General features: G+C 40.7%; 1 protein-coding gene across 2 annotated transcripts; it reads left to right on the top strand.

Moving 5' to 3' along the window:
- Positions 1–797: 797 nt before the first annotated feature.
- On the top strand, positions 798–22,189 carry LOC131223427 (uncharacterized). 2 transcript variants are annotated; one of them, XM_058218842.1, is made up of 3 exons: positions 798–992; positions 2,862–3,498; positions 21,711–22,189. In XM_058218842.1, the coding sequence occupies exons 2-3, from the start codon at positions 2,978–2,980 to the stop codon at positions 21,778–21,780; spliced, it is 591 nt and encodes a 196-aa protein (XP_058074825.1). In that variant the 5' UTR covers positions 798–992; positions 2,862–2,977; the 3' UTR covers positions 21,781–22,189. The 2 variants fall into 2 exon arrangements, with proteins under 2 accessions (XP_058074825.1, XP_058074824.1); XM_058218841.1 differs by having other exon boundaries at positions 2,839–3,498.
- The last annotated feature ends 3,524 nt before the right edge of the window (positions 22,190–25,713 follow it).

Raw genomic sequence — 25,713 nt, 5'->3', positions numbered from 1 at the left:
TGGGGGGATAATTTTTGGACATGAAAAATAAAAATAAAAAATCCAATGCACCTATTTCAGACACTAGGATTGCTTACTCCATCTTACCTCACATTGAAAATCATCTTCAAACAGTAGGGCCTGTTTTGCCCGGCAGATTAAGAGGGATTAGGAGGGATGGGACGGTAAAATCCCACCATATGCCAAATGAGCTAAACAGACTTGATAAACTTGTCCCGAGATATAGTAAACCTATGGATCTTAAACCAATCCACTGACATCACCATCATTATCTTAAAATTGATCCCATCTCTCCTAATCCCATTCAATAGGTGTGTTTGGCCGGACAGATTGGAAGGGATTGAAAGGTAAAATCCTGGGATATGCCGGCGTGCCAAACAAACTTGGTGAACTTGTCCAGGAACATAGCAATCCCATGGATCTTAAACTAATCCACTCCTAATCCAATGGGATCCGTCCGGCCAACCAAACCCAGGGAGTATGGATGAGGTATGCACACCAACATTCAGTGCTCACGATGCGCACTAAATCAGTGCTCCACACAAATAAAATAAGGGAGTACCCGTACTTTGGCGTACCAGAGTAATTGAGTCGATACATACACTTTCAAATAATAGAAAAAAAAAAGGAAAAGGAAGAGAAATTGGGTACGCACTCTTCAGCCACGCCGGATGCCAACAAAAGCATGCTTTCCTTTTCTACCCCTTAAAATAAATTTTTTTTTTTTTTTTTTTTAAAGGATAATAGTAAAAGACCTGTCGCTATCATGCGCCGTCGCGTCATTGTCTCTCCCTTCTAAAAAAGGAGCGCACCTGCACTCACTCCAGCATACATGCTCTCCGCACTCCCGATCTATTCTCAATTCCTCGCCGATCTCATGCGCTTCTCCTCCGGACAGGTCGTCAGAAATGCCGGAGCACCCGTTCCTCGCGATGTGAGCTGTTGCGAAATCTCCGCCGTTCGTTTGCAGATCTGAAATCTCTTCTCTTCTGGTACCGTTCTCATCTGCTCCTTCACTTGCTGTAATTCTTCAAAATCGACGTTAATGGATTTTAGCTCATTTCTTTTTTCTGAGTTAGGCAGAATATTACTAAAATGCGCTTCATTTCATCAAATACAAGAATTAGGGTTTTGATTTTTTTGATTTTTGAAAGGTTTTGGAGTTTCTTGATTGTTTCTGGTAACTCAATTCCATTTTTTGATTCTTTTTTCCTTTTTGTATTTTCAGCGCTAGTTTTCTGAATTTTCGAATATCGTTGAGGATTCATACGAATGATGGTTCCTGTGTTGATGATAGAAAATGTAAATATTTCAATACATTCTTTTCCTAGAATAATTTGGGGTTGTTTGGGTAGAGATCCAGTACACTTGGGTGGACCAAATTTTCATCCATCCTTTCCCTTTCTATACTGTATATGTGGCTTATGTGTTTGATGATCTCAAATGTTCCTCGATCAGGGACAGCCATGAGTAGATCATAGAACAAAAATTACGGTGATCGGGGATTCATACCTATATTGGGAATGGTGTGAAGAATCCCAAAAATCTGTCCAGCTGTTTTCTGCCGCCTTTTTTTTTTTTTTTTTTTGCGTGGTTAAAATTGTGTATTAATTGTGATTTTTGTCCATGGTCCATTTTTCGAGCCTAGTGATGTGTGAAGGCTTCGGATCGTCACATGCATCTGCCATTTGTATGGTGGATCTCCTCTCTTTTTGCCAAATTTCTGGTAATTTGGAATTGTGTTACAACAGTGTCATGTTTATGAGATCTGGACAGTTCATGAGGTGGGCCTAATCATAGATGCACTATACCCTGAAATCTCATTGGTTGGATGATCTCAATTTCCAGGCTAGAGAGTTTTTCCACTGAATGTTGACTGCTGGTTGACCTCTCCATTTTGGTCCATTCATTTTAATTCCCAAAGTTCTTCTGGATGGTTAGGATTGCCTGTAATTGTGGTTTCTCAGATATGGTTGATCCATCGCACAATTGTGGATGAATGGTCTGGATCTCACATACATCATATGTGCTGCGTGCACAAGATTGAGTGTGTTGGGCATTATCCTCCCCCCTATTCGGTTGAATTTCCCCCAAAGTCCTCCGTTCGGATGGGCAAGATCACGTGATCAGTGTACATGTTTGGTTGTAGTTCATCCATGGTTGAGTCCAGGATGCATGGTCCTGGTCTTGTACATGTGTGCTACAGGTAAAGCATAGACTGCATAAGAAAAAAGGTGTTAGACATTGAATCATTTCCCTTTGCATTTCCTGTGTAAAGCACTTCCCATCTTTTCCTTTTCTTTTTCATTTTTGGTACTGTTTATTTATTTTCCTGTTATATGAATTTGAATTTATTAACAATCTTCTCCAATTTTCTGTTTGTTGACAATTTTATTTTCTTGCCAGTTTGATTCTATTGTTTTAACTTTAACGCAAAAGCCACAAAACCTTAGGTGCTCCATCACTGAAAGACCAAATTAGTTACTGGATGGAGTTCCTAGGTGGAAATGAAGAACTCTCACATTAAATGATGGGACCCATCTGTGTGAGCTGACTACATGGGGGCCCTCCATCCCTCGAATAGGAGCCTGAAAAGTAACTAGCTTGGTACCCTGTGACGTACCAATTTAGACCCTTAATTTTAACACTTGGGGTCCATTTTCATGAACATGATTTATTTCTTATAAATTTCATGTTACAATTCTTTTTTTATGTGTTGTACGTTTTGTGAATATTAATAATAATGGACCATCTCCCAAGAAATTGAAAAAAGAAAAGAATGAAAAGCGTTACTGTATGTGTTTCCTCGCTTGAAACAACATTGTTGAATTATTCCAGATTCTTTGGCAATTTTCTCACAGCTAGGCTGAGCTGTGAAGGACTGGTGGTCCCGGATTGTAGGAAGAAAAGGTTGTATGTCAGTTTGGCAGAAAGCGAGAAAAAGAGGTCCCATTTTGTGCCCTGATGTGCAGTGCTGATGTTATTGGCAGTAGAAGGAGGAGGTTTCTTCTCCTCTTCGGCTTCAGGGTATAGTAAAGGCCTCACACTTCTGCTCTTGGGCCAGAGAAGCGAAGAGAGACCCATGAGAGTTTCGCCGTGGAACCAGTTCCAGTTGTTGGAGCAGAAAGACCCTGACCTACAGCTGGCTTCCAGGAAGAACCGGCGCTCCCGTGGATGCGCCTACTTTATCTGCTTTGGCCGCACCTCTGTAGGCCTTGATGGCCCTTCGCCCCCAAAAGTGGGTCCTGCACGCCAGCCAGACATCTTGCAGGGTCCCTCTTCTGCTTCTGACAATGGTGATGGTGTGGACGATGAGAATCGACGGAATGTGCGACTCAAGAGTAGCCTTAAGAAACCCTTGGATGGGGGTGATGATACACGTGGCATATTGAGTGAAAAGGGCAACGATGATGCCTTGGGTTGTACTGAAAGGAGGAAAGTGCAGTGGACAGATGCATGTGGTGGAGAGCTTGTCGATATCAGGGAATTTGAAGCTAGGTACGTTTGGATTCTTTGAGTATTAATTGAGAATTGCACATAAGAATGAGACTCCAGCATTTCCATTTTTTTTTTAGCTTGATCGTGTTGTGTTGTTTTCTTTTATTTTTGTTGTTTGTTCTCTGAAAAGAGAAACGTCTTTAGTACATGATTTCTGCTTGGAACTCATTGTCAGTTAGGTAAAATTGGCTCTGACTACCAATTTCATTACTTGCTCTAAAAACGTCATCGGCTGTGAGTAATTTATGTGATCTCAAAACTGCAGCTTAATTAACTTGCTATTGTTTTTTTTTTTTTTTTCTTGTATTTTTTTTTTTTTTTTGTTTTTTGTTTTTTTGTTTTTTTTTTTTTCGTTTTTTTTTTTTGTTTTTTTGTTTTTTTTTGTTTTTTGTTTTTCCAAATTGGAGTTTGGATGTCAGAACTATATATGTTGACAAGACTTTCTAGGAGCCTTGATATCAAACTGATGTGTAGTTTCAGCAGCGGTCGACTGTTGTTCTTGGGAAGCTTATGTAACTTAATGGTTACTTCCCACTATATGTCTCACCAACCTCCTAAGATTTCCAGTGTGAATTCCTGATTTAAGGTTTCCGGTTTGAATTCCTGATTTTGATGATGGGCATTTCTATTTTCTGTTTTTAGTCATATTTTCATCTTGGGATGGATCTGACGTCATTCTTCTTGCATGGAATTTGATGGATTATGCTGGGAATGATTATAACTTTTTCTTTTTATTATTACATGTTTTAGACATCAAGTTAATTAGGAGGGAAGAACCTAACTTATCCTTATTTGCTTCCAAATTTATTATGCTGGTTTGCTAAGTCCATTTTTAAGAACTGCATATTGGGAGGGTTGAGATGTGGGCATACTTCTACAGCTAAAATTGGAAGTCCAGATCTCCAAATAAGAAGTGGAATGGAAATTTTTAGTGATAGAAACTCAGCACTGTTTGGTAAGTGGTGGTAGGGATTTGGGAGTGAGCCTCAAGTGTTGTGAAGGAACATCGTCCAGGGGGAATGTATTGGAGGGGACAGCTGGCATAGTGTGAGTGGAAATTGAGCCCTAATTGGAAAGAATTTGAATATGAAATTTACATAGCAGTTTTGAAGTAACTGTTGCTGAAATTCTTCTCAGTGAATTCCACGCAGTAGTAGACATGGTAAAAAAGGAACATAAAGGATTGTTCAATGAGCTTCAAATTTTTTCTAGGGCATAATTGAGTCACACCACTAGTTTTGAGAGGCATCACATTCCACAAAATCAACTCATCACAGGCTTCAAAGAAAAAGAGTTTTTTCTTCCATCACATAGGTCTGTAAGTTCCATGCCTATGTCCTTATATACACATCGGCATAGATGCACCAGTTTCATTATTTAACTAAAACATCTCTTATTGCTTGCTAATCAAGTTTAAGCAAGCATGGAGCTACTAATAATAGATATAAATTTATGTTTAACCCATGTATATGTATGGATGAATAGTGCATGTGTGAATAGTACATGCGTGGGTCTAGAATCTGAACGAAACACCTATGGGGCACACCGACTTGTTTTGATTTCTTGTGGGGCCAACCAATCTAATTGTTAAGTGGCAGATTGTTGCGATTGGGAGCCTGAACATCAATGGGCCTTGGTGAATAGGGTAAAGGGGTGATACACACGGAAGGAGGTAAGGTGGAAGACTCATTTAAAGGGATTGGTGAGTGTTTCTCCAAAGCGATTCAGTTCAAAGTATGGTGTGGAGACAGATTTTAATAAGCTTCCTAGGCATTGTTACCCGGACACATCTCTACTTTTGGTTTGTTGCAATGATGAACACTTGAGAGAAGTGGGCACTCATAGACAACGGCGCGATAATCCAAAATTTGTATGGATGTAGCGTCTGTGTTGTCATTGAAAAGTGCCATTGTGATGGATACTTCAAGTGCGTCCAATTGCTCTCCATTTGGACACATTGTGCAAATTTCTTTTGCCAAGTTGAAGATTTCTCTCTCCTTGCTCACAAGCTTGCCTCCATTCTCCGTGTTGAAGAAACTATTCATACATATCGCTCTACACTCTAGGTTTAAGTTCATTTCTAATGTAGGTACATGACACAAGTGAAAAAATATCAATTTTTCTTTCATGTGCTTTTGATGAGGTTCTTTGAAAGAGAGCAAGTGATTATTGCTTTTTCCTAGATTACTACTAATTGGTTTATATTAGATTTATGTGGATGTGATTTTAAATTTCCTCTTATTCTCTATCCAACAAAAAACTTCCTTTACCTTTTTATGTTTTATTTCTTCGATTTTTTAATTTGAGACTTACCTTTTTTTTTGGGTTTGTGTACGGAACTGTCCCTGTTGTCATGGGCATGGAGGTTTATCCAGGGATTCAGACATTTCTGGCTCTACATGTGCATATGTAATTAGAGGGAGGCTTGTATATGGTAGAAGAAAGTAGAGAATTCTAGAGTGTTTACTCTTAGTTGGCATTGTGTAGAGATCCCTGGAAGGTTCTGAAGTTCATTGGTGGCTAGGCTTGTGTAGAAGAGTCTAGAAGAGTACTATAGTGTTCTTGGCCATTGGGTGAATGCCACATGACACAATCCAAGTCGTTAATATAAATCTTTGGAGAGTGCCTAACATGGTATTTAAATATGGTTAGTTACGGCCATTACATAACAGTAATGTGGGCATAGTTACATGATATGGGGCTGCAATGGCCGTTCAGAAGAAATGGACTGTAACGTGCATGTAATGGCTGAAACAGCCATTATGGGCTTGTAATGGCCTTAACACCTGTAATGAGCCATCTTGGGATGTTCTTCAATGAAATTTGTATAATGATAAGGGATGTTCCTAAGTGGAGTGAATCCCATGGATTTCATGAATATAAGGCCGTTTTCATGTCATTCAAGTGTACACCTAAATTGGGCCGAAACTATTCATCTGAATTTTGGTTTTAATATTTTTTTTCTCAAATTTCTTGAGGAAAATTGTGTATAATGATTTGGTTAGAATTTTAAATATAGGAGTCCTAGAATCAATCAGGTAAATAGAACATAAGTAGCCCAAGACAACATTCTTACCTAAGAATGACCTGTTACATCATCATTTACATGTCCAAAACTAGAAAACAATACATATAAGGGATCCTCTCTTTTTTTTTTCCCTGAAAATTTCTAATATTTTTTCACATTCCTTTCTTTAAAAATATTTTTGATCGTAACAGGGCTGTAATGGTCATTACGGCATGCATCATAATGATAATGGCCATAATGCTGGCTGTTAGTGCCAACATTACTGTTATTGAATACCTTGGTGCCTAAGCCAATATATAGAGGAATCCTCATTTGGGACTCACTCCTTAAGAGTTATAAGCATATCGTCCTAAGGGCCTGTTTGGTACGCGGGCTTAGATGGGATTAGGTGGGATGGAATTGCATTTGGTCCCATGCAAATTCCAACATGTGTTTGGGGAGGATGAGAAGGGTTGGGATTAGGTGGGATGGAATTGCCTATGGTCCCATGCAGGATTTCCGGTGAATTTTGAAATCCACTACACATGTGGGCCCCACATTGATGCATGTGTTTTATCCATGCTGTCCATTCATATACGCCCTTTACACTTGACATTCTAGTTATACACGTGTACGAGTGACCGACATCCGTTGTGAATTTGGTTCGTCGATTACAATTCCATGGTCCACCAAATGGGCTTTTGCTTAATCCAATATTCTTCCCATGGCAAGAATTGTCCCAAACATGTGATTGGATTGCCAAAATGCCATGGTATTTTCAGACATTCAATCATTGTGAGATAATGGTGTTAATCCCTTCTAATGCAATTCCATACCATTTAAGCCCATGGACCAAACAGGCCCCAAGTGTAATAAAAAGCTTTCCCACAAACTCACTTGTTTTCTAAAATTCCGAGTGTAGTGCATAACATTTAGGTTGTGCACACAAGTGGTAGGCTGACTTGGGTAGTGTTGTGGCGTTCCACGATTGCCACACAAGCAATAAGGCTAAGGAGATAGCAAGTCCCTGACAGTTAGTTTCAGAGTGTGGTTGGTACTGTGGAAATCATTTCAGCATCAGATGTGACTACAACTAAGCATTTAAAGAGCATTTGTGTGTCCATTCAAGCATAATAAGAGGGATCGGTCAAATAACTCACTCGAGGGTGATTGGGGACTTTAGTTCATTAGAGGATTGCATTGGCAAGTTGGAGCTTGCGATGGCCATGGGAGACTAAGGAACTTGGAGTGAACCGAACAAGTTCATGCTTAGATTGTCAAGTAGGTTGGTGGAGACATGGCCAGTACGGTGGAGGTACTCAAGGCCCAAATTGCTGAGGTTTGGGAGATAATGTAAAAGGAGATTGAGGAGGTATGTGCTAGGGTTGACTTCATAGAGAAGTTCATATCTAGTTTTGGATTTACTCTAAGGGGTTCACTAAACTCATGATCCTTGACCCTAGTGCTTCAATGAAGCAAGGGAAGTAAGGAGTTTGAGAATTTCTTGTGGTAGATGGAACAATATTTCAAGGCTTCTAGGGTGGGTGGGGGGTATACGGACAGTCGTTCAAATATGTCCATATGGCCGTACAGGCAAGGTACGGCCATGGATGGCTGTACGGTTGTACGGTCAGGGGGATTGGGTCAGTGGAGGTTAGAAGAAAAAAGAACAAGGATTGAGGTAGGGATTGCTTGTTGCAGGAGAAAGAAGAAAAGAGGATGAGAGAGAGAGAGAGAGAGAGAGAGAGAGAGAGAGAGAGAGAGAAGTGAAGAAATACCTTTTGATAGAAGAGAATGATAACTTGGAATCACTCCATGGCATCATACTAATTCACTCCAATCACAAGAGATTTGCTTCATCTCAAAGCAAGGAGAGAAAAAATTTATTTCACATATTTAATAATGGCCGAGGGTGGAGATGTCCAAGCCTTATATAGTCGCGGAAGATACTTTTTTACAAAAAGACGCCTAATTACTTAAAACATGACCAAAACACTCATATCTTGACAAAATATAAAATGAACGCCATAATAAAACAACTAGCTGAATAAGTGACTAAAACTAATCAAAATACTATATTTGAACTATCCGTGTCCAATAGGTGGTTCACAGTCATGATGGTCCAACGATGCAACAATCAAGATCCAATGGTCTAGATGTGTCCATCAAGCTCGTATATGTAGCTCACATGCATCTTTCCAGTGTGAGGTCTTTCAAGATGCATAAAATGCATCTGGGGTCTTCTAAGTGGCTACTATGTACGCGATCCGAGCCCCATATAATGATCATCCAACCATAGAGATGCTGGAATTGGGGCCACAACTCTCTTCCTCCTCTGGTACACTTTGAATGGTGCTCGGATATCCTCATCAACTCCCTTGGCCGAGAAGAGTTCGTCTCTGGTGAAATAAAGTTGCGGTAACACTCGACGAGATCCAGGTATAGCCTTTGAAGCCGTCTTTGTGATTCACGCACCATATTAGGTGGAAAATCTACAATATATGCATTAGATCCCAATCTTTTCAATATTTTATAAGGTCCTGCACTGCAGGCTTGCAATTTCTTCACGGTCCCTTGTGGAAACCGTAATGGCCTTATTGGGTGTGCTGTAAAGGCCGTTACGTAAAGGTAACGGTGGCAACCATTATGCGTTACGGTGTCGTAACAGCCGGTATGGAAAAAAATGACCTGTAATTGCTGTTAATAGCACGTTACGTCCCCTATAAAGGCCATAACAGCTCCTTAATTGTCTGTTATGGGGTAGATACATGTTTTCATACTTTTTAATCAACATTACGGGGCAAATACAGGTTTTTCAGGATTCTATTTTTCAATAAAAAAGAGAGCATAACGGCCGTTATGGGGGCCGTAATAGCCGTTACGACCCTTATTGTAAAGGTAACGGTGGTGGCCGTTACGGCCACCGTTACCGTTATAGAACACCCATTCGAATCATCACATAATCCCCTACTTTAAATTCTTAAAACCTACTATGAGAGTCAACAAGTATTTTGTAGTTTTCATTGCTCACGTTAATCCGTTTCTTAATTTCAGCATACAAATCATGAATATGTCATGCAAATGCATCTGCGGATTGTGAAGGCATATGGGAGACTGACATGGGAATGAGATTTATAGGCTTCCTAGGCTTGTAACTATGAACTGCTTCGTAAGAACTCATGCTTATTGACCTATTGATGGAATTATTATATGCAAACTTTGCAACTGGTAAAACTGAATCCTAAGTTCTAATATGGTCACCCACAAGACATCGTAATAGGTTTCTTAAACTTCTATTAACCACTTCTGTTTGACCGTTAGTTTGAGCATGGTATGCCGACGAGAACTTGAGTCTCGTACCCATCATATGCCAAAGTGTCTTCCAAAAATAACTCATGAATCTTACATTTATATCAAACACAATGGTTTTTGGCAAACCATGCAAGCAAACCACCTCTAAAAAAATGGCAATGTTGGAGGCATAAGATGTTTTGGAACATCGGAGAAAATGAGCCATTTTCGAGAAACGGTCCACCACCACAAAGACGGAATCGTTCTTTCTGATCGTCTTGGGTAAGCCCAAACACGAAATCCATACCAATAAGTGATATCTTGCCATGGAGCGTATAACATTGGCAAAGGCGTATATAATCCAGTGTTTTGCCTTTTCTACTTTGCTAGTTGACAAGGCCTACGTTGCTCAATAATTTTAGCAACGTCCCCCTTGAGACCGGGCCAATAAAATCTATCCTCGACAAGGGCAATAGTCTTGTCTCAACCAAAATGACCGGCTACTCCGGCATGAAACTCCCAAACAAGAAAATCTCAGTCCGTCGCCTTTAAATAAAAACTCATTTATTAGGACCAACTCATTAGCATGCATTGACTGATCATCCATAAGTGACGTGTAGACTTTCCCAAAATTTGGGCACGCAAAATAGTTTCATTTCAATTGTTCAAACCCAGCGACTTCCACGCTCATGGATTGGAGTAACGCCACTCGATGACGAAGGGCATCTACAGGTTTGTTCTCGACCCCTGCTTTGTGTTTCAGAACAAATGTGTACTCCTGGAGAAATTCAACCCACTTATAATACCTTTGGTTTAACTTCTTTTGGGAGTTAAGGTATCTCAAAGCCTCATGGTCAGAAAACAAGACGAACTCTTGCAGTAGTAGGTAATGTCGCCAATGTCGTAAGGACCGAACTATTGCGTAGAATTCCTTGTCATATGTAGAATACCGTTGCTTCGCCTCATTCAACTTTTCACTAAAATAAGCAACAGTGTGCCCTTCTTGGCTAAGCACTCCACCTATACCTACTCCAGATGCATCATATGCAACCTCAAGTACTTTAGAAAAGTCAGGAAGGCTCATGACATGAGCTTTAATCATCTTGCTCTATCTCCTTGAACGCCTTGGAGGCAACATTAGTCCATTTGCACTGCCCCTTTTTAACGCAATCTATGATGCGAGCCATAATAGAACCACAACCTCGAATAAACTGCCTATAAAAGGTAGCTAAACCGTGGAAGCTACACACCTCATGAATGTTCTGCGGTTTGGGCCAATTACTATGGCCTTAACTTTCTCGGGGTTTGCAGACATGCCCTCAGAAGAAACAGTGAACCCTAAGAAAATAACTTTGTCAAACATGAAAGAACACTTCTTCAAGTTGGCATATAATTTCTGTCTTAAGGACCTCGCAAACTTATCTCAAATGGTGAAGATGTTGTTCCTTAGAGGTACTATAGATGAGGATGTCATCAAAGCATACCACCAGGAACTTACTCATGAAGGACATTGACACCTGGGTCATTACTCTCATGAATGTACTCGAAGCGTTGGTCAAGCCAAAAGGCATGACTAACCACTTGTATAGCTCATCCTTCGTCTTAAAGGCTGTCCTCCATTTATCCATTGGGCGAATATGTATATGATGATATACGCTTTTGGGGTCGATCTTGGAAAAAATAGTGGCATTGGCCATCATGTTCAACATGTTGTCAAAACGCAATATAGGAAACTGATACTTGACTGTGATTTTAATGATGGCCCGATTGTCCACACACATGCGCCAAGTACCATCTTTCTTAGGCGTGAGGAGGGTTGACATAACACATGGACTCAAATTCTCTTGAATGAACCCTTTCCTAATAAGCTCATCAACTTGTCTCTTCAACTCCGCATGCTCCATAGGGTTCATTCGGTAGTGAGGAAGATTTGGTAGAGTCGACTTGGGGACAAGGTCTATGGAATGCTGAATGTACTACATTGGTGGAAGTTCATCTGATAGGTCCTTAGGGAAAACATTGCTAAACTCATTCAATACCGGATTCACCTCAGGTAGCAACCCTACGATAACCTCAGGTGTGACCTCTTGTGCCACGATGGCATGCACCACCGAATCAGACTTAGTTTCCCCTCAAACTCTTTGGCGTTTATCATATGGAGAGATTTAGGCTGCGATTTCCTCACCTCTTTAGAATCACCCTTCTTGATGTTCTCTTTCTTCTCTAAGGTGTTTTTGGGCGGAAGAGGATTTAGCTTAATCCTTCTACATTCATACATTAATGAACACGTGTTTGAGCAACCGAATAGTGTCATATCTCAATCATACAACCAAGGTCTGTCCAAAATGATGCCGCCCACGTCCATAGGCAAAACATTGCACCACAGTGTGTCTTTGTAGGAGGTAAACTGAATAGGGATAAGACACCGTTGAGAAATCGGAATCGAGGACGCATCAACCCAAGAAACTCAATAGGGCTGTGGGTGAGTGACGGGTTTCAAACCCAAATGAGATATAGTGCTAGCGGAAATCACGTTAGTGTAACTTTTATTATCAATTATCACTTTGTAGTTTTTGCCACAACACTTGACGTAAGTGTAAAAAATTGAATTCTGGTGCCATTCATCACTCTATTGCCTAGGCTAAGGCACATCTGACAACTGCAAGTGAAACGGTCTCAATTCCTTCAACTTCCTCATTATTAGTACCAATTTCGGGTTGATATTCTTCTTCTTCGCAATCGCCCTGATCATCTGCATCATTATCAAACTTACCAATCACGAGGGCCTTATTTTGCTCCTTCGTGGGGCATTGGTGTGCGAAATAACCATATCCTTGGCAATTGTAACATCGGATTTGCTCACCTACCCTTGATTTAGTGCTAGTTAAACCTTTGCCCTTAGGTCTAGATGTGTCCATCAAGCTCTTATATGTAGCCCACATGCATCTTCCTGGTGTGAGGTCTTCCAAGATGCATAAAATGCATGTGGTCTTCCAAGTGGCTGCGTATGTGATTCGGGCCCCATATAATGATCATCCAACCATAAAGAGGCTAGAACTAGGGCCACAACTCTCCTTTTCCTCTGGTACACTCTGAGTGGTGCTCATATTTGCTCATCAGACTCACAACCTCATCTTAGATGAGGAGGCAAAATGATTAGAGTTGTAGCATGATAGAGTAGTCGGCTCAAAAGTCGAGCCCATTCAAGTTGTGGGTAAGAAAGTGGAGCTATATATTGGTGGGTGGATGGACAAGACGCGCTTTCTGTTACTTGGCTGTATTTCAAATCCAAGTAATTACTTTTTTGCTTTTAGCAGCCTTGGATTTGGAGGTAAATGGAATCAAATGTATTTCAAATACACCCTTTTGATGTGTTTTGAAATCTCACCAAAAATGTTGTGATTTCGGTGTAATCCAAATGAAATGCCTTGTTTTGGCTCCTTTTTAAAGGCAATAGAGTCGCATGTGTAACAAAGGTGCCAATAGGATACTAATCCGCTATACACGTGGCACACTAATGATACCCCAAAACAATCCAATTATCTGTTGCAACACTAAAATCACATCAATAGAATAATCCTAACCATCCAAACGTTGGACATCTAAATGGACGGTTAAAAAATGTCGGTGAGTTGCTTGTTTGTGATCCTTACGTTTGTAGCCCGCCCAAGGCTTGGAATTTCCTCATTTTTTGCCAATATATATATATATATATATATATATATATATATATATATATATATATATATATATATATATATATATATCTATTTCATTTCCGATCACATACGCGCACGCAACCATTTGGGACATGAAAGCTGATTTAGTAAATCAAATCCAAGTCTTGTGAATATACTGGAGAATTCCAATGCATTCCAAATACAAGCTTCCAAACGGAATATTTAGATTCCAGTGCACTTCAACCAAAAATAGCCGATGATTCAGAATCACCTTCATTCAAATATAGTTGTGATTTGGATTCCAATGCATTCCAAATCCAAGCTCCCAAATGGACCATAAGTGTTGTGAGGTGATTACAATGCCCTTCCTCATGATAGTCTCGATCATGGATGGGGGACTACTCATGTATGGTCCTTGTGGTGCGCATGGGGAAGGCAAAGGTCGAGAGGTTCTCAGCATTGTAGCTTAATACGAGTTCTCAAAGAGGGTGAGACCATGCATGAAGCAATCAAAGTGGAAGACAAGGGGATCATGGTGAGGGAGCCATGTCCCTATAGGATAGAGCAAGTAATGAGAGCATGCTCAACCTCATTAGAGAAGGGTAGGGTTGGTGAACTGGCAATGGGCTAGGCAACCCAGCTTGACCTATAGGCCAAGGCCTGGGCCCCTAAATTTGGCCCACTTGTTGGGCCCAGGCTTAAAATCTAAACTAAGTGTTCGAGCTACACTAGACTTTTGCCAATGATGAATGGCCCATCCCATAGTATTGGCCCGGTCCAATCATTAAGTAGGCCATTATTATACACAATGAATGGATAGGTTAATGATACTTGTTGGTAGTTCTCATTCAATGTATTATGTATAGTTTAAAGACATTTGTTGGATTCGGGATCATGTTTTAATGATCTAAACTATTTAGATTATGAGACTCGTTGTGAATGGAGGATGCTCGTAAAAAATTCTTAGATTGGACTATTTCAACCCTTTGATCATTCAACTCCTTTTCTTATAAGGCTAGCCTTGGCCCGGCTTAGTCCTGTAGGGCTAGGACCGTTCCAGCCTACTTAGCCAAGGCCAAGCCATGGCTAGTGCTTTTGGGACCAGGGAAGGGCTAGGGTCAACTTCTGCCCAGCCCCAACCTGACCCAATGGCTAGTGCTTATGGGACCAGGGAAGGGCTAAGGTCAACTTCTGCCCAGCCCCAACCTAACCCAATGACTATGAGCCTTGTGGGATTGACTCATAACAAAGAGGTCTTGGAAGGGTGGTATCTTAGTTACGAAGGGTGAATGAGACTAGGATAGGGAGCCAAACAAGGCTTATGAGATTGACTCATAAGGGAAGGACTAAGGGCTTGAAGGGATGGTCTATTAGTTATGAAGGGCGAGGGGCTTTCTGTGACGAATTGGGGCAACCCAAGCGGGGACCTGTTAGTGGTGGGGACAATTGTAGTGCATTATAAAAGGATGAAGCAACCACCACTTACTCCACACATGACGAAGAGCAAGATGAGACTTTGTGACAACTTAAAGGTTAAGTCCATTTCATCAACAAAGGCTTCATGAGTGTGTCGCACAATAGGTGGGGCAGAATTGTCATGGACATGGAGGTGCTTTGCCATCTCGTCCGTAGTGCAATACAAAGCATTCCCAGTCACTCTTTGGTGTTCTAGCATTCTTGTTAAGTATGGTGCATAGCATTTGGGTTTTGCACGCAATTGGTAAGTTGACTCAAGCAATGTTGGGGCATTGCACAAGTATCACACGAGTAGAGGGGTGTTAATGGGCAGACTAGGGCCGCTGAGGTTGTTCCTAGGCTGGCCTTAGTCCCCCTAAGCCATGGACCTAATTGACTAAAAAGGCCATGGTCCTGGTCCTATAGGGCTAGGCCAATGCTGGTCCTATAAAGAAAAGAGTTAATTGATCAAAGGTTTGAAATAGTTCAATCTAAGAATTTTCTTTGAGGTATCCTCTAGCGACAACAAGTCCCATTATATAAATGGTTTGGATCATTGAAACATGACCCTGTATCCAACGAGTGCCTTTAAACTACACATACAATGCATGGGAATTGCTCACAAGCGTCTTTGAATTGTCCATTCGTTTTGTATAATGGTGGCCCACTTGATGATTGGACCGGGCCATTCATCATTGGCCTGGACTCGGCTCAGCCCATACACTGGACCTAGACTTCAAGCCTGGGCTTAACCCTTGGGCCTGCCCCCCGGCCCATTGCCGCCCCTACGCATAGGCAAGAAGACTAAGGAGTTAACAAGTCCATGACATAGATTCCTAATTTTTTGGAGATTCTTGTGCTGGACACTTTGCGAACAATTTGACACTTGGCACCTGTACCACGTGTCTATGTAACACTGCACATAGGTGGGGCATGTTTCAATGAATCTTCTTTTTCTTTTAGACACTAGTTTCTCTAAAAGAAGTCATTTCCAAATATTTTTTTGAGTCCTTGGCAGTTTGTTAAGTGGTGGTAATATTAGGGAGTTGGGCCTTGCTAGATGTTTTTTGGGATCTTGAGTGAGCTGCAAGCGTTGCGGAGGACCATCCTTGATAGAAAATATGTGGAGCTAGAGAGATGATGGTGGAAAAGTAACTAGTGGAAAGGGCTCGTACACTTTGGAAAGAGGGAAGCTTGAGGCCAAGTGGACAGGTTAGTGTTTCTCTAAAATGATCAATGATCAAGTTCCAAACTGTTTGGCGATGGGTTTTCAAGTCTCTTGGGAGGGAGTCATGTTTCAATGAAACCTTCTCTTCCTAGGAATTACTCTCAGTGCTTGAAGATGTTTTCTTATAACTTTGAAGCTTGAAGTTTGAGTTTGCTTTTAACTCTTTGAACGATGTTTTTTTTTTTTTTAATAATAATTTCCTTTTCGGGCGAGCTTTTTCTTCCAGGTTTTTAGGTTAGAGGAGGAAGAATACTTGAGAATCTTCAAATAATCCTATCTTATTTGATTAATTTGGATGGACTTGAATAGTTGTTTTGAGGGGAATCTTGGAGGTTGACCTTTGCTTAGCACTTTTGCCCATCAATCATGAGAGAGAGGGCAGATGAACCGGGCTTGTTCTGCAGCTTGAGCTAGAAAAAAGCTTACAGTCATGTGGTTTGGATTGTCTTATTGTCCATGCTATAAATAACATAATTTGTAGAAAGATGGGCAGGTTGGATAGAAAGTTACATTTCAAACACCATTTGTGTGTTTTTCTTTTGGGTCTAATAATATGTTCTTTCCAACCTCCAGATGGTTGAAGCAAGGTAAGTCATAATCACAATTCCTTTTTTTTTTTTTTTTCCCTTATTGTGGCTGAATGGCTAATTAAAATAGTTCAAAGAGTGGTAAAGTGTTTTTTTTACGAGAACTCTCTTTTTTTTTTCGGAGAACTGTGATTGAAATTTCACATCTCCAATTTGGCAGTGGCACACTTATTGTTTTAGAGTCTCAATCAACTAAATTCATAATTTATTTATTTAATTTTGAAATGCTTCCTAATGGTGGCCAACAAAAGGGTTTAGTTGCAAAGAGTGCATCTGCGTCTGTTGAAGGATAGAAAGGTTGAAAGGGACTCCTTTTGAATGGACTAAACGTCAAAATAGTGTATGATCTGTTGATTGGCCGTTTTGAAAGAAATTCAGCCACATGGAAAGGGCAATTATCTCAAGGAGGAGGGTGGCTGGGTTTGCTAGGGTACGAGGATTGGATTAAAAAAAAGTCTACATGTCAAATTTTATGAGTCCTTGAAGATAATTTAGTATGGATATTTCTTTAGATTAAGGACTTAAATATTGATCGGTAAAGGAAATTTTAGGGGTTTTGAAGCGTTCATTCCTAGGAAGAAAATTGATGGGATCGTGCAAAAATAAAAAGAAAGGAATATACTGGATGGGCTTTAGAAGAGGTACTCTTGAGTTGAACATTTGCACTCTCTTTTTTTAAGGTTCTTTCTCCAAAGGATGAGGTAGCTACCAATGTACTTGTGTGTTGCATACTCCCCTTCTCATGATAAAATCCTATTGTTGGACTAGCTTTGCCATCCTGAACAATTTCCCCCTTTGATTCTTCTTCTTCTTCTTCATTAGAAGACTGATGTCCATTTGGTTCAAACTCATTGGGTATCCTGGGCACTTCAAGAGTGCCGAAAGTGGTGGATAGTGGTTGATGGATCCATTTAAAGATAGTAGGAATATTTTATGGACAATGCTCCCATCTTTCTCTTATGTGGGGTATTTGGGTAGAGAAGTAATGGAATCTTTGACAACATGATAACATCAAAGCAAAGAGAAAAGTGTTTTATTTTTTTATTTTTTTTATTTTTAAGGTAACATACCAGGAATTGAACCCTGGATTACTCGCACATGCTACACTCTCTCTACCAGCTCACCTATGAGCAGGAGAGAGGAAAGAGAAAAGTTGCAATGAATAATTCTTGAATCAATGAGCTCTAATAAAAAGAACATGCAAAGATGTTTCAACATGGAGGAATTGGAAGGCATTGATGGAGTATAGCAAGAGGCCTTAGTGAATTCTATGATTGAAGTATCCCTTACATGGAAAGTGGAAGTTAAACTTTTTTATGGTAGCTTGTGTGGTAATCTGGGATCTTATGTATTGTAGGGGTTTTGAGAGATGAAAAGTAAAAGGAAAAGGATTTTTGTAGTTCATTTGGTAAACCTTGAACAATCTGAAGAAGTGGAATTTTTCTTTCCCTAACAGGTGTCTTATGTGTTGAAAAGATTCAGAGTCGATTGATTATATCTTTCCCTAACATGTGTCATATGTATTGGAAAGACATGGAGTCAGTAGATTAAGGCTAGGGGGAAAGTGTTATTGAGAGCTCTTATTAATTATCACAATTCTGTGGGGCATATGGAAGGAAAGGAATGGCAGAATCCACATGATCGCTACCAATTTTACCAGCAATTGGTGGAGCATATTAAATTCGTTCTTGAAACTTGGTCTAGCATGGTCAGAAGTTCAAGGTTGGGGGGATTTTGGACATCATTTGTAGTTGGAACTTGGAACGATATCATCATTGATGTCCACTTATTCCATAAAAGGCCAACCCCTTGGTTCCCTCCCTCTCCTGGTCATTGAAAATTAAATGTTGATGGAGTTCTATGTGAAATCCAGGAAAATGTGACATTGGCGGGGTAATTCGTGATCATCATGGGGACTAAGCTGGCTTTCTCATCTGGCTGGAAATGGAGAGACGAGTTTTGTGGAGACCTTAGCATCAAAACTGGAGTATCTCTCTTCAAGGATCGTTTTTGGGTCCTCTTATTGTCAAGGGAGATTCTAAGAATGCTTTTGCATTGATTCCTGGAAAAGGTCAGGCTTCTTGGAAGTGGAAATTTATCCTGAAATGTCTCTCTTCAAGGATTATTTTTAGCTGCTTTGGTTGCCGAGGGAGATTCTAAGACTGTTTTTGCTTGGGTTTCTGGCAAATGTCAGGCTCCTTGGAAGCGGATTTTTTTTTTTTTTTTTTGCAAATGATATCTTATATAGTTTGTCTTCCATGAGGGTTGGGTTTTGATCATGTTAGGTGAAATGTGAATTCCTTTGCTGATTCTCTCACAAAGGAAGACGTCTCTGGAATCTGTCTCTTTATCAGAAACCATTGTCCATTGTTGTAATGGATTTTTGTAATTTGTCTTAATGAATTTGTCTGAAGTTCCTATTATGGATCAATTAAAGAGATGAAAAGGGAAGAGACCAGACCCACCACCGGGTCTGGTGGGTGCACGGGACATGAAAGCGGTTGAAATTTTTAATCTTGTTGAGGAATTAAGGTTGTACTTCAGATCATATCCACTCCGCTTGATAGTGGAAGGAGATTTGCAAAACAAAATAAAGCCAGCTTCATTGTACAAGTTTGACGTGTGGAGATCTTATTCTGGATGATATTTTAGACTTGGCTTTGAGAATGGATGTATCTGTTTGTCAGTCATAAAGAGAGTCCAACAGGAATGTCGGTGTTCTTACTTAGGATTGAGGGTTACTCTTGTATTGGGTCTTCATTGCCTTTTCATGATTTGTATCGGTATCTATGCTTGATATTTCTAGATCTCTGCAATTTAGCCGTGTCTTCTTTCACCATATTAAATGCTTCCTATGAAAGCACATAGGGTCGTGAGATGTATTTAATGGATGGGTGGTTAATTGACCCTCATCAGTTGCACAGAAGTGTCATGTTGTCCCAAAGCTTTGAAGGAATAAAAAGTGACATGGATGCCCAAAAACTAAGTTACATGATTGAAAAAATATAATCCCACAATTCAAGAACGGCAAAGAAAGATTGAAAATGTAATGACCATGCGATATAGCACGTGCTCACATATATAAACAGAGACAGACATACAGACACATACATGCATACATTCCCCTGAAGCTGAGATGGGGTCGTTGCATTGAAAGCTTGGAAGGGAGAAAACGATACAGATCTCTTGCAAGAAACAGTCAATACACTGCCAATCTGGTTAGGTGGAGGAACATATGGAGGCAATCTCTTTGCTCAGTAGTCAGTAGTCAGCACCTTCTCCCGAAAAAAGTGATAGTCATTATATTTTGACCATGCACATACGATGGCATTATAGAACATCGGCTTTGATACAAAAATCTCACAAGAGAAGCAAATCCGAGTTCTGCTGTCGCTAGTATAATCTGGGAGATAATTGTGGTGTATCTAGGGTGTTTACCAAATTAGATCCTAGGCTATATCATAAGATCTGATAATATACATTCTCTTGCATATTATTCATTGGTAATAACCCACATATATACAAGAAAATGTTTCTTGTCAGATCTTATGAGATGGCCTAGGATCAAATATAATCTAATATGGGAGATACCCCAGAGATACATCATGATTATCTCCCAGATTATTCTAATGTACTCTAACACTAGACATCGGTGATGCTCCATGTTGGTTCAAGAATAAGCAACAGTTTGTTGTCTTTGGTTGCTCCAAGATAGAGAAATCTGTTGTGGAATGTCTATCATTGGGAAGCCCAACTCAATCAGAATCGATGTAGGCAGAGTTCTGGAGTGATGAGATCTGTAGTCAGCATAGGCTTAGGCACAACTTGAAAGGAGTGATGAGGTGTCTAGTCAGCATCGGTTTCGGCATTAGGAGTGATGAAGTGTCTAGTCAGTATTGGCTCAGGGACAATTTAAAAGGAGTGAAGTATCTAATCAACATAGAAATTAGGCACAACTCGAATGAGTGATGAGGTTTCTGGTTAGCATACATGCATTTTGATGGCATCATGATGCAGGCAGGTAGGGTGATGCATAAATTGGCATACCTCATTAGTGAGAACGCAATATCAGGTCTGACATGAAACATTGAACAGCAACATGTTTTCCCATGAACTGTAGCATCTGATAATGGACAAGTCGCTTCCTAAGTTTTTGCTGAGGATGGATGGGAAAGATTTCACTTTTCAACCATTCTTGAGAATAAATGCTGAAGATAGACACAGCTGAAGGAAGAAAAGAATAAAGAGTACATGTTACAAGGATTGAATCTTTTACCAACACCAACTTCGAAGGAGGGGGGGTACATGGGGACCATGAACATTCTACTAAGCCTACCATGCAGAATCCCCATTGATTGGTTGATGCAAGCTGTAAGCATTCAATCAGCTACCTTCTTTGTTAAAACCATCAGTTTCGTAGGAAATGAATCATATAGTTTGGACCTTCTGGTCAAAATGATTCTCTAAGAAGGACAAGGGCAGTCTTAGGCGTGGCCGACAGTGGATTGTTGTTCTGATTGATGATTGAACCCTTTTTGTTGAAAATGTTTGATACCATCCATTTTATGGGCACTTTTGGTTTCGTTAGGATAGACTAATCGATGAGGTTTTGGCACAATGGCCCAAGAGTATGCTAAACTCTATGGTATAGATTGATGTTCAAGTCAGCTCGGTGGGGCTGAACCATGTGGTCTTTTCAATGGCTATTGAACAAATAATGGAAAGAAAAGAGAGTTCATCATCTAGTCAAAATGATTCTCTAAAGACATGGGCAGTCTTAAGGCGGGACCCAAAGAGTGGACTGTTTTGATTGATGGTTGCCCCCCTTTTTGTTAAAAAAATCGATACCATCCTTTTTACAGGCACTCTTAGCTTTCTACTTGCATGCATTTGCACATAAATATGTCCGTCGATAAGTGAATATTCTGATGCTCATTTTGCTGGTATGAAATTTAATCTGGCAGTGAAACGGGTGCATCCGATGAGGAATTCGAAGAGGAGGGGGGCCGAAGCTGTTCGTGTTGGATACAATGATCTCACCTGAAGTGCAACCATCAAAGGATGAATCACATGATCCATCCTAAAGGGAAGCAGCTGTCTTCAGCAACTGTTGTTTTAGTCCAACAATGCCATCTGCTTTTCTTATTCCAGTTGACTTAGCATGACTTGCTTTGGCTAATGCATTTGGTGGAAGGCATGCTGTTCCAGGTTAGCAGAGTGATGGCTTCATGCCACAACGGTGAGGATCTCTATTTCAGTCCTACCTTTGATCTAACGATGTAATTTCTTTTTGAGGTTTCAATTTTGTTAGTGTTGGGTTTCTTGCTTCCTCGTGTTGTTGTTATACCTTTTCTTCCTACACTGGAATTCATGTACTTTCCCGACTGTATATGACTGCCGATTGCCATTATTTCATTGTAACTAACATGGTTTTTCACTCTGCGTTTGCTCTTTGTAGTCTTTCATAAGCCAGTAGTGGGTTGGGATGAGAATGGGACCATCGCATTCTCATCACAATCATGTTTTGGGGTAGAAAAAACACCAGAGAAACAGATGTTGATGCAGTTTCTGTTTTGTAGTGCCAGAAGTACTATGTTTTTGCACTGCCGTCAACCATGATTTGGCAGCAACACCAGCCAAATGCATCCTAAACAAATGATAAATGCAGAATTGTCAGTGTTATTTTAATTTGTGCTTTTGAATGAGTAACGATAATAATAATGACTATTGCATCACATGCATGTTATGAATGCTCGGGCTATGGACTAAAGATTTTTAAGTTATTTCTCAGTTTTTTTTTTTAATAGCTCGGACACCAGAAATTTTACGCAAATGGAAGGTGGTAGCCATTGAGTTATTGGCATTCTCTGTTGAATGTGGACTATGGCTAGCTCCTTGATTACAAGGATTATTATTTTTCTACATGGGAAGTTGCCATCCGTGGTAGGCCTCATTTCAGTGTTTTGAATCCATGATCATGAGCCCGGATGTCCGGTTGTGCTTTGGTCTGCTTCTTTTCCATGAGATATCAGACGCCTATTGATTCATCCCTATTTGTGCTACTTACTCAATGCTCGGACAGACTCTGGCTTGTTATTTACACGCGATCTGAGCCGCTCATCGGGTGCACTCACCATAGGTTTACCTGGCCTAAGATTCATGTCAGACTGATGCTAACTGCCTACATTTGAGCATCTATAGCAGGGCCCACATGAAGGACGACGCGTATCTTGTAAGGAAGCTTGCCAGGATACATCCTCACGTATTGCAACTTAGCCGTTGGATTTGTGTTTTCATTTCTTCTATTATTTTTTTTTTTAATGATCCAGACCGTTTATGTGATAGGGCTCCCATTGGATGGGGGATGTCCGAATAAACTCTCTCATTGAATTTTTCAACATTTCGATTATAAAAAGCTTATGGTGACTGTTCATTTCAAATCAGAAGAGCTAAATTATTAAAGGGTTTAAATAATCCAGCTAAGATCTTTTATTTGTTGTCTTTCCACCATTCAAAGTGAGACTCGTCAGATAAATGGTTTGGATCTTTGGAAGATGACCCAGATTCAGTGGCTATGGCCTGAACGTACTGTATTGCATTGCATTGCATCCGGATACCGTAGCAAGCCTCTCTTGCAAACTGGTTCGTGCGTGGGACATCCGAGTGGTGCATTACTTTGGACGCCCCATGAAGACAGTCTGGCTCAAGCAATAATTAGGATGGTCCACTCATCAGGTGGACCACCAAAACGGAGGCAGATCCAAGGTTCAAGTGGATCTGCTTCATTTCTGGCAAAATGGATGGACCGAGGGGATAAAACGCATGTATCACGATGGGCCCCACAGAGCCCCCGCCAGGACAGGTCCGTCCGCAATCCGGAGGCGGATTAGATACTGGCAAGGTCAGTAGCCAAATTGCCACTGAAGTGACGTCACAAGCTCTGTCAACCCCACCATGATGTATGTGTTGTATCCATACCGTCGTTTTATGGCATTAGAAAAAGAATGAGATAGATCTAAAGTTAAAGTGGACCCACCACAGAAAACCCACCCTTCAAACATTTACAGGGTCCACCATGATGTATTTTTCAGATCCAACCTACTCATATTAACATAGAGATAGATGAAGGGAAAAAAATAAATATCAGCTTGATTGGAAATTTCTGTGGCCCCTAAGAAGTTTTGAACGGTGATTGTCACTGTCCCCACTGTTTTCTATGGTGGGTCCACTTGAACTTTAAATCTATCTTTTTTTTTTCTCTCATGTCAGAAAACGATTTCTCCAAATTAATGGGCGGTATGGATACAACATACGCATCATGGTGGGGTCCATAGAGTTTGGTGACGTCGTTTCAGTAGCGATTTGGCTACTGACCTTGTCAGTATCTAATCCGCGTCCCCGCAATCCGTGTCCCATGGTTTCTGTGATCCAAATCGCAGGTGACATAGCCAAAAATCCCCTATGATTTGGCCCTTTCATTGGTTTGCTAGGGGCACACAGCTATATATATACACACTCTCTCTCTCTCTTGCTCTCTCTCTTTTGCGTGGATGGCCCCTTTGCACCAACTGTTTAGATGGCCCTGATCTTGTCGGTACCGGGTGAACCCGACCCAATTTTAATGGATTAAAAAAAAGAACTAGACGGCAAAAGGATCTGGACCCCACAAGGCTAAACGCCACTCTATCGGACGCGGATTGCGTACTACCCCCGCCCGTCCCTAGCTCCGAACGGGCGGTTCTGTGGACGGGCCCATCATGATTTATCTGTACATCTACACTGTCAATCCCTTTTCTCAGATTATTTTAAGGTATAAAAACAAAAATGAGGTAGAACCAACGCTCAAGTGGACCACACCATAGATGACTCTTGCATTTAATGCAACTGACATTTAATGCTATGTGCATTTTAATGCAACCAAGCTTATTATTTGGTGTGGTCTACTTGAGCGTTGGATGTACCTCATTTTTGTGTTCATGCTTTAAAATAATCTGAGAAAAGGGATTGACAGTTTGGATTTACAGATAAATCATGGTGGCCCGCCCACAGAACTGCTCGGAGATAGGGAGGGGCGGGGGTAGTACGCAATCCGCGTCTCACTCTATCAGGTTGTTTCGGGCATTATTTTAAAACTCGCTGGGTCAATCGTCTAATATATTTAGAGCGGAAACCAAAATAAAATAACCCAGAAGATCTAAATCAAGAACAAGCTCAGAGCATGTATTATATATATTTTCCATAGGGGCGTTTGGCGCATGGTTTTAAATGGCATTAGATGGAAGTGGGTTTTAAGATCCCATAACCGTTGTAGTGTACTGTATGGGACTAATGTATGGTATGAGCTGTGAAGCCCCTCCTTGGAATCAGCGCTGGGGCAAGGGTTTCTGCAATCCTAATCTAGGTTTGGTGTGGCTAGTGGCTATGTGGACCCCACCATGATGTACATGTTTTATCCATACTGTCCATCCGTTTTGAAATATAATTTTAGGGCTTGATCCAAAAAATGAGGTAGATATAAATCTCAGGTGGACCACACCATGGGAAAACAGTAGTGCTTGAATTACACCATTAAAAACTTCCTAGGGCCAACTGTGCAGTCCACTTGAGATTTGGATCGAACTCATTTTTGGGCTCATACCATAAAATGACATGGAAGAATGGGTGGACGGCATGGATGAAACACATACATCATGGAGGGGCCCACAAAGCACCGACCCGTAGTGGCAAGATGAGTAGCCAATCCCTTTCCCAAACATGAAGTGGGATGGCCTCTAAGCCATGGGATTAGACGACAATTCCTGACACCGCGTAATCATTACATTTTGGTAATTCCATCCCAGTTAAACCCATCTAATCCCATGCTCCAAACACCCCCTTAAAGTGTTATTCGCCCCCTCTTGTTGGTATGGGATCATTGTTAGGTTTTTAGTAGACTGCTTCCAGGATACGATAATGTTAGGATTTGTG

This window comes from Magnolia sinica, chromosome 13 (assembly GCF_029962835.1).
Source record: "Magnolia sinica isolate HGM2019 chromosome 13, MsV1, whole genome shotgun sequence".
In the NCBI taxonomy this organism is placed as follows: Eukaryota; Viridiplantae; Streptophyta; class Magnoliopsida; order Magnoliales; family Magnoliaceae; genus Magnolia; species Magnolia sinica.
The sequence above is the reverse complement of the archived record's forward strand: the minus strand, read 5'-3'. Positions and strand labels throughout refer to the sequence as shown.

Excerpts from the sequence above, each read along its gene's own strand:
- LOC131223427 (XM_058218842.1), top strand. The coding sequence starts at position 2,978 with ATGTTATTGGCAGTAGAAGGAGGAGGTTTCTTCTCCTCTTCGGCTTCA. Across the intron at positions 3,499-21,710 it reads ATCAGGGAATTTGAAGCTAG|TGAAACGGGTGCATCCGATG; the intron begins GTACGTTTGGAT and ends TTAATCTGGCAG.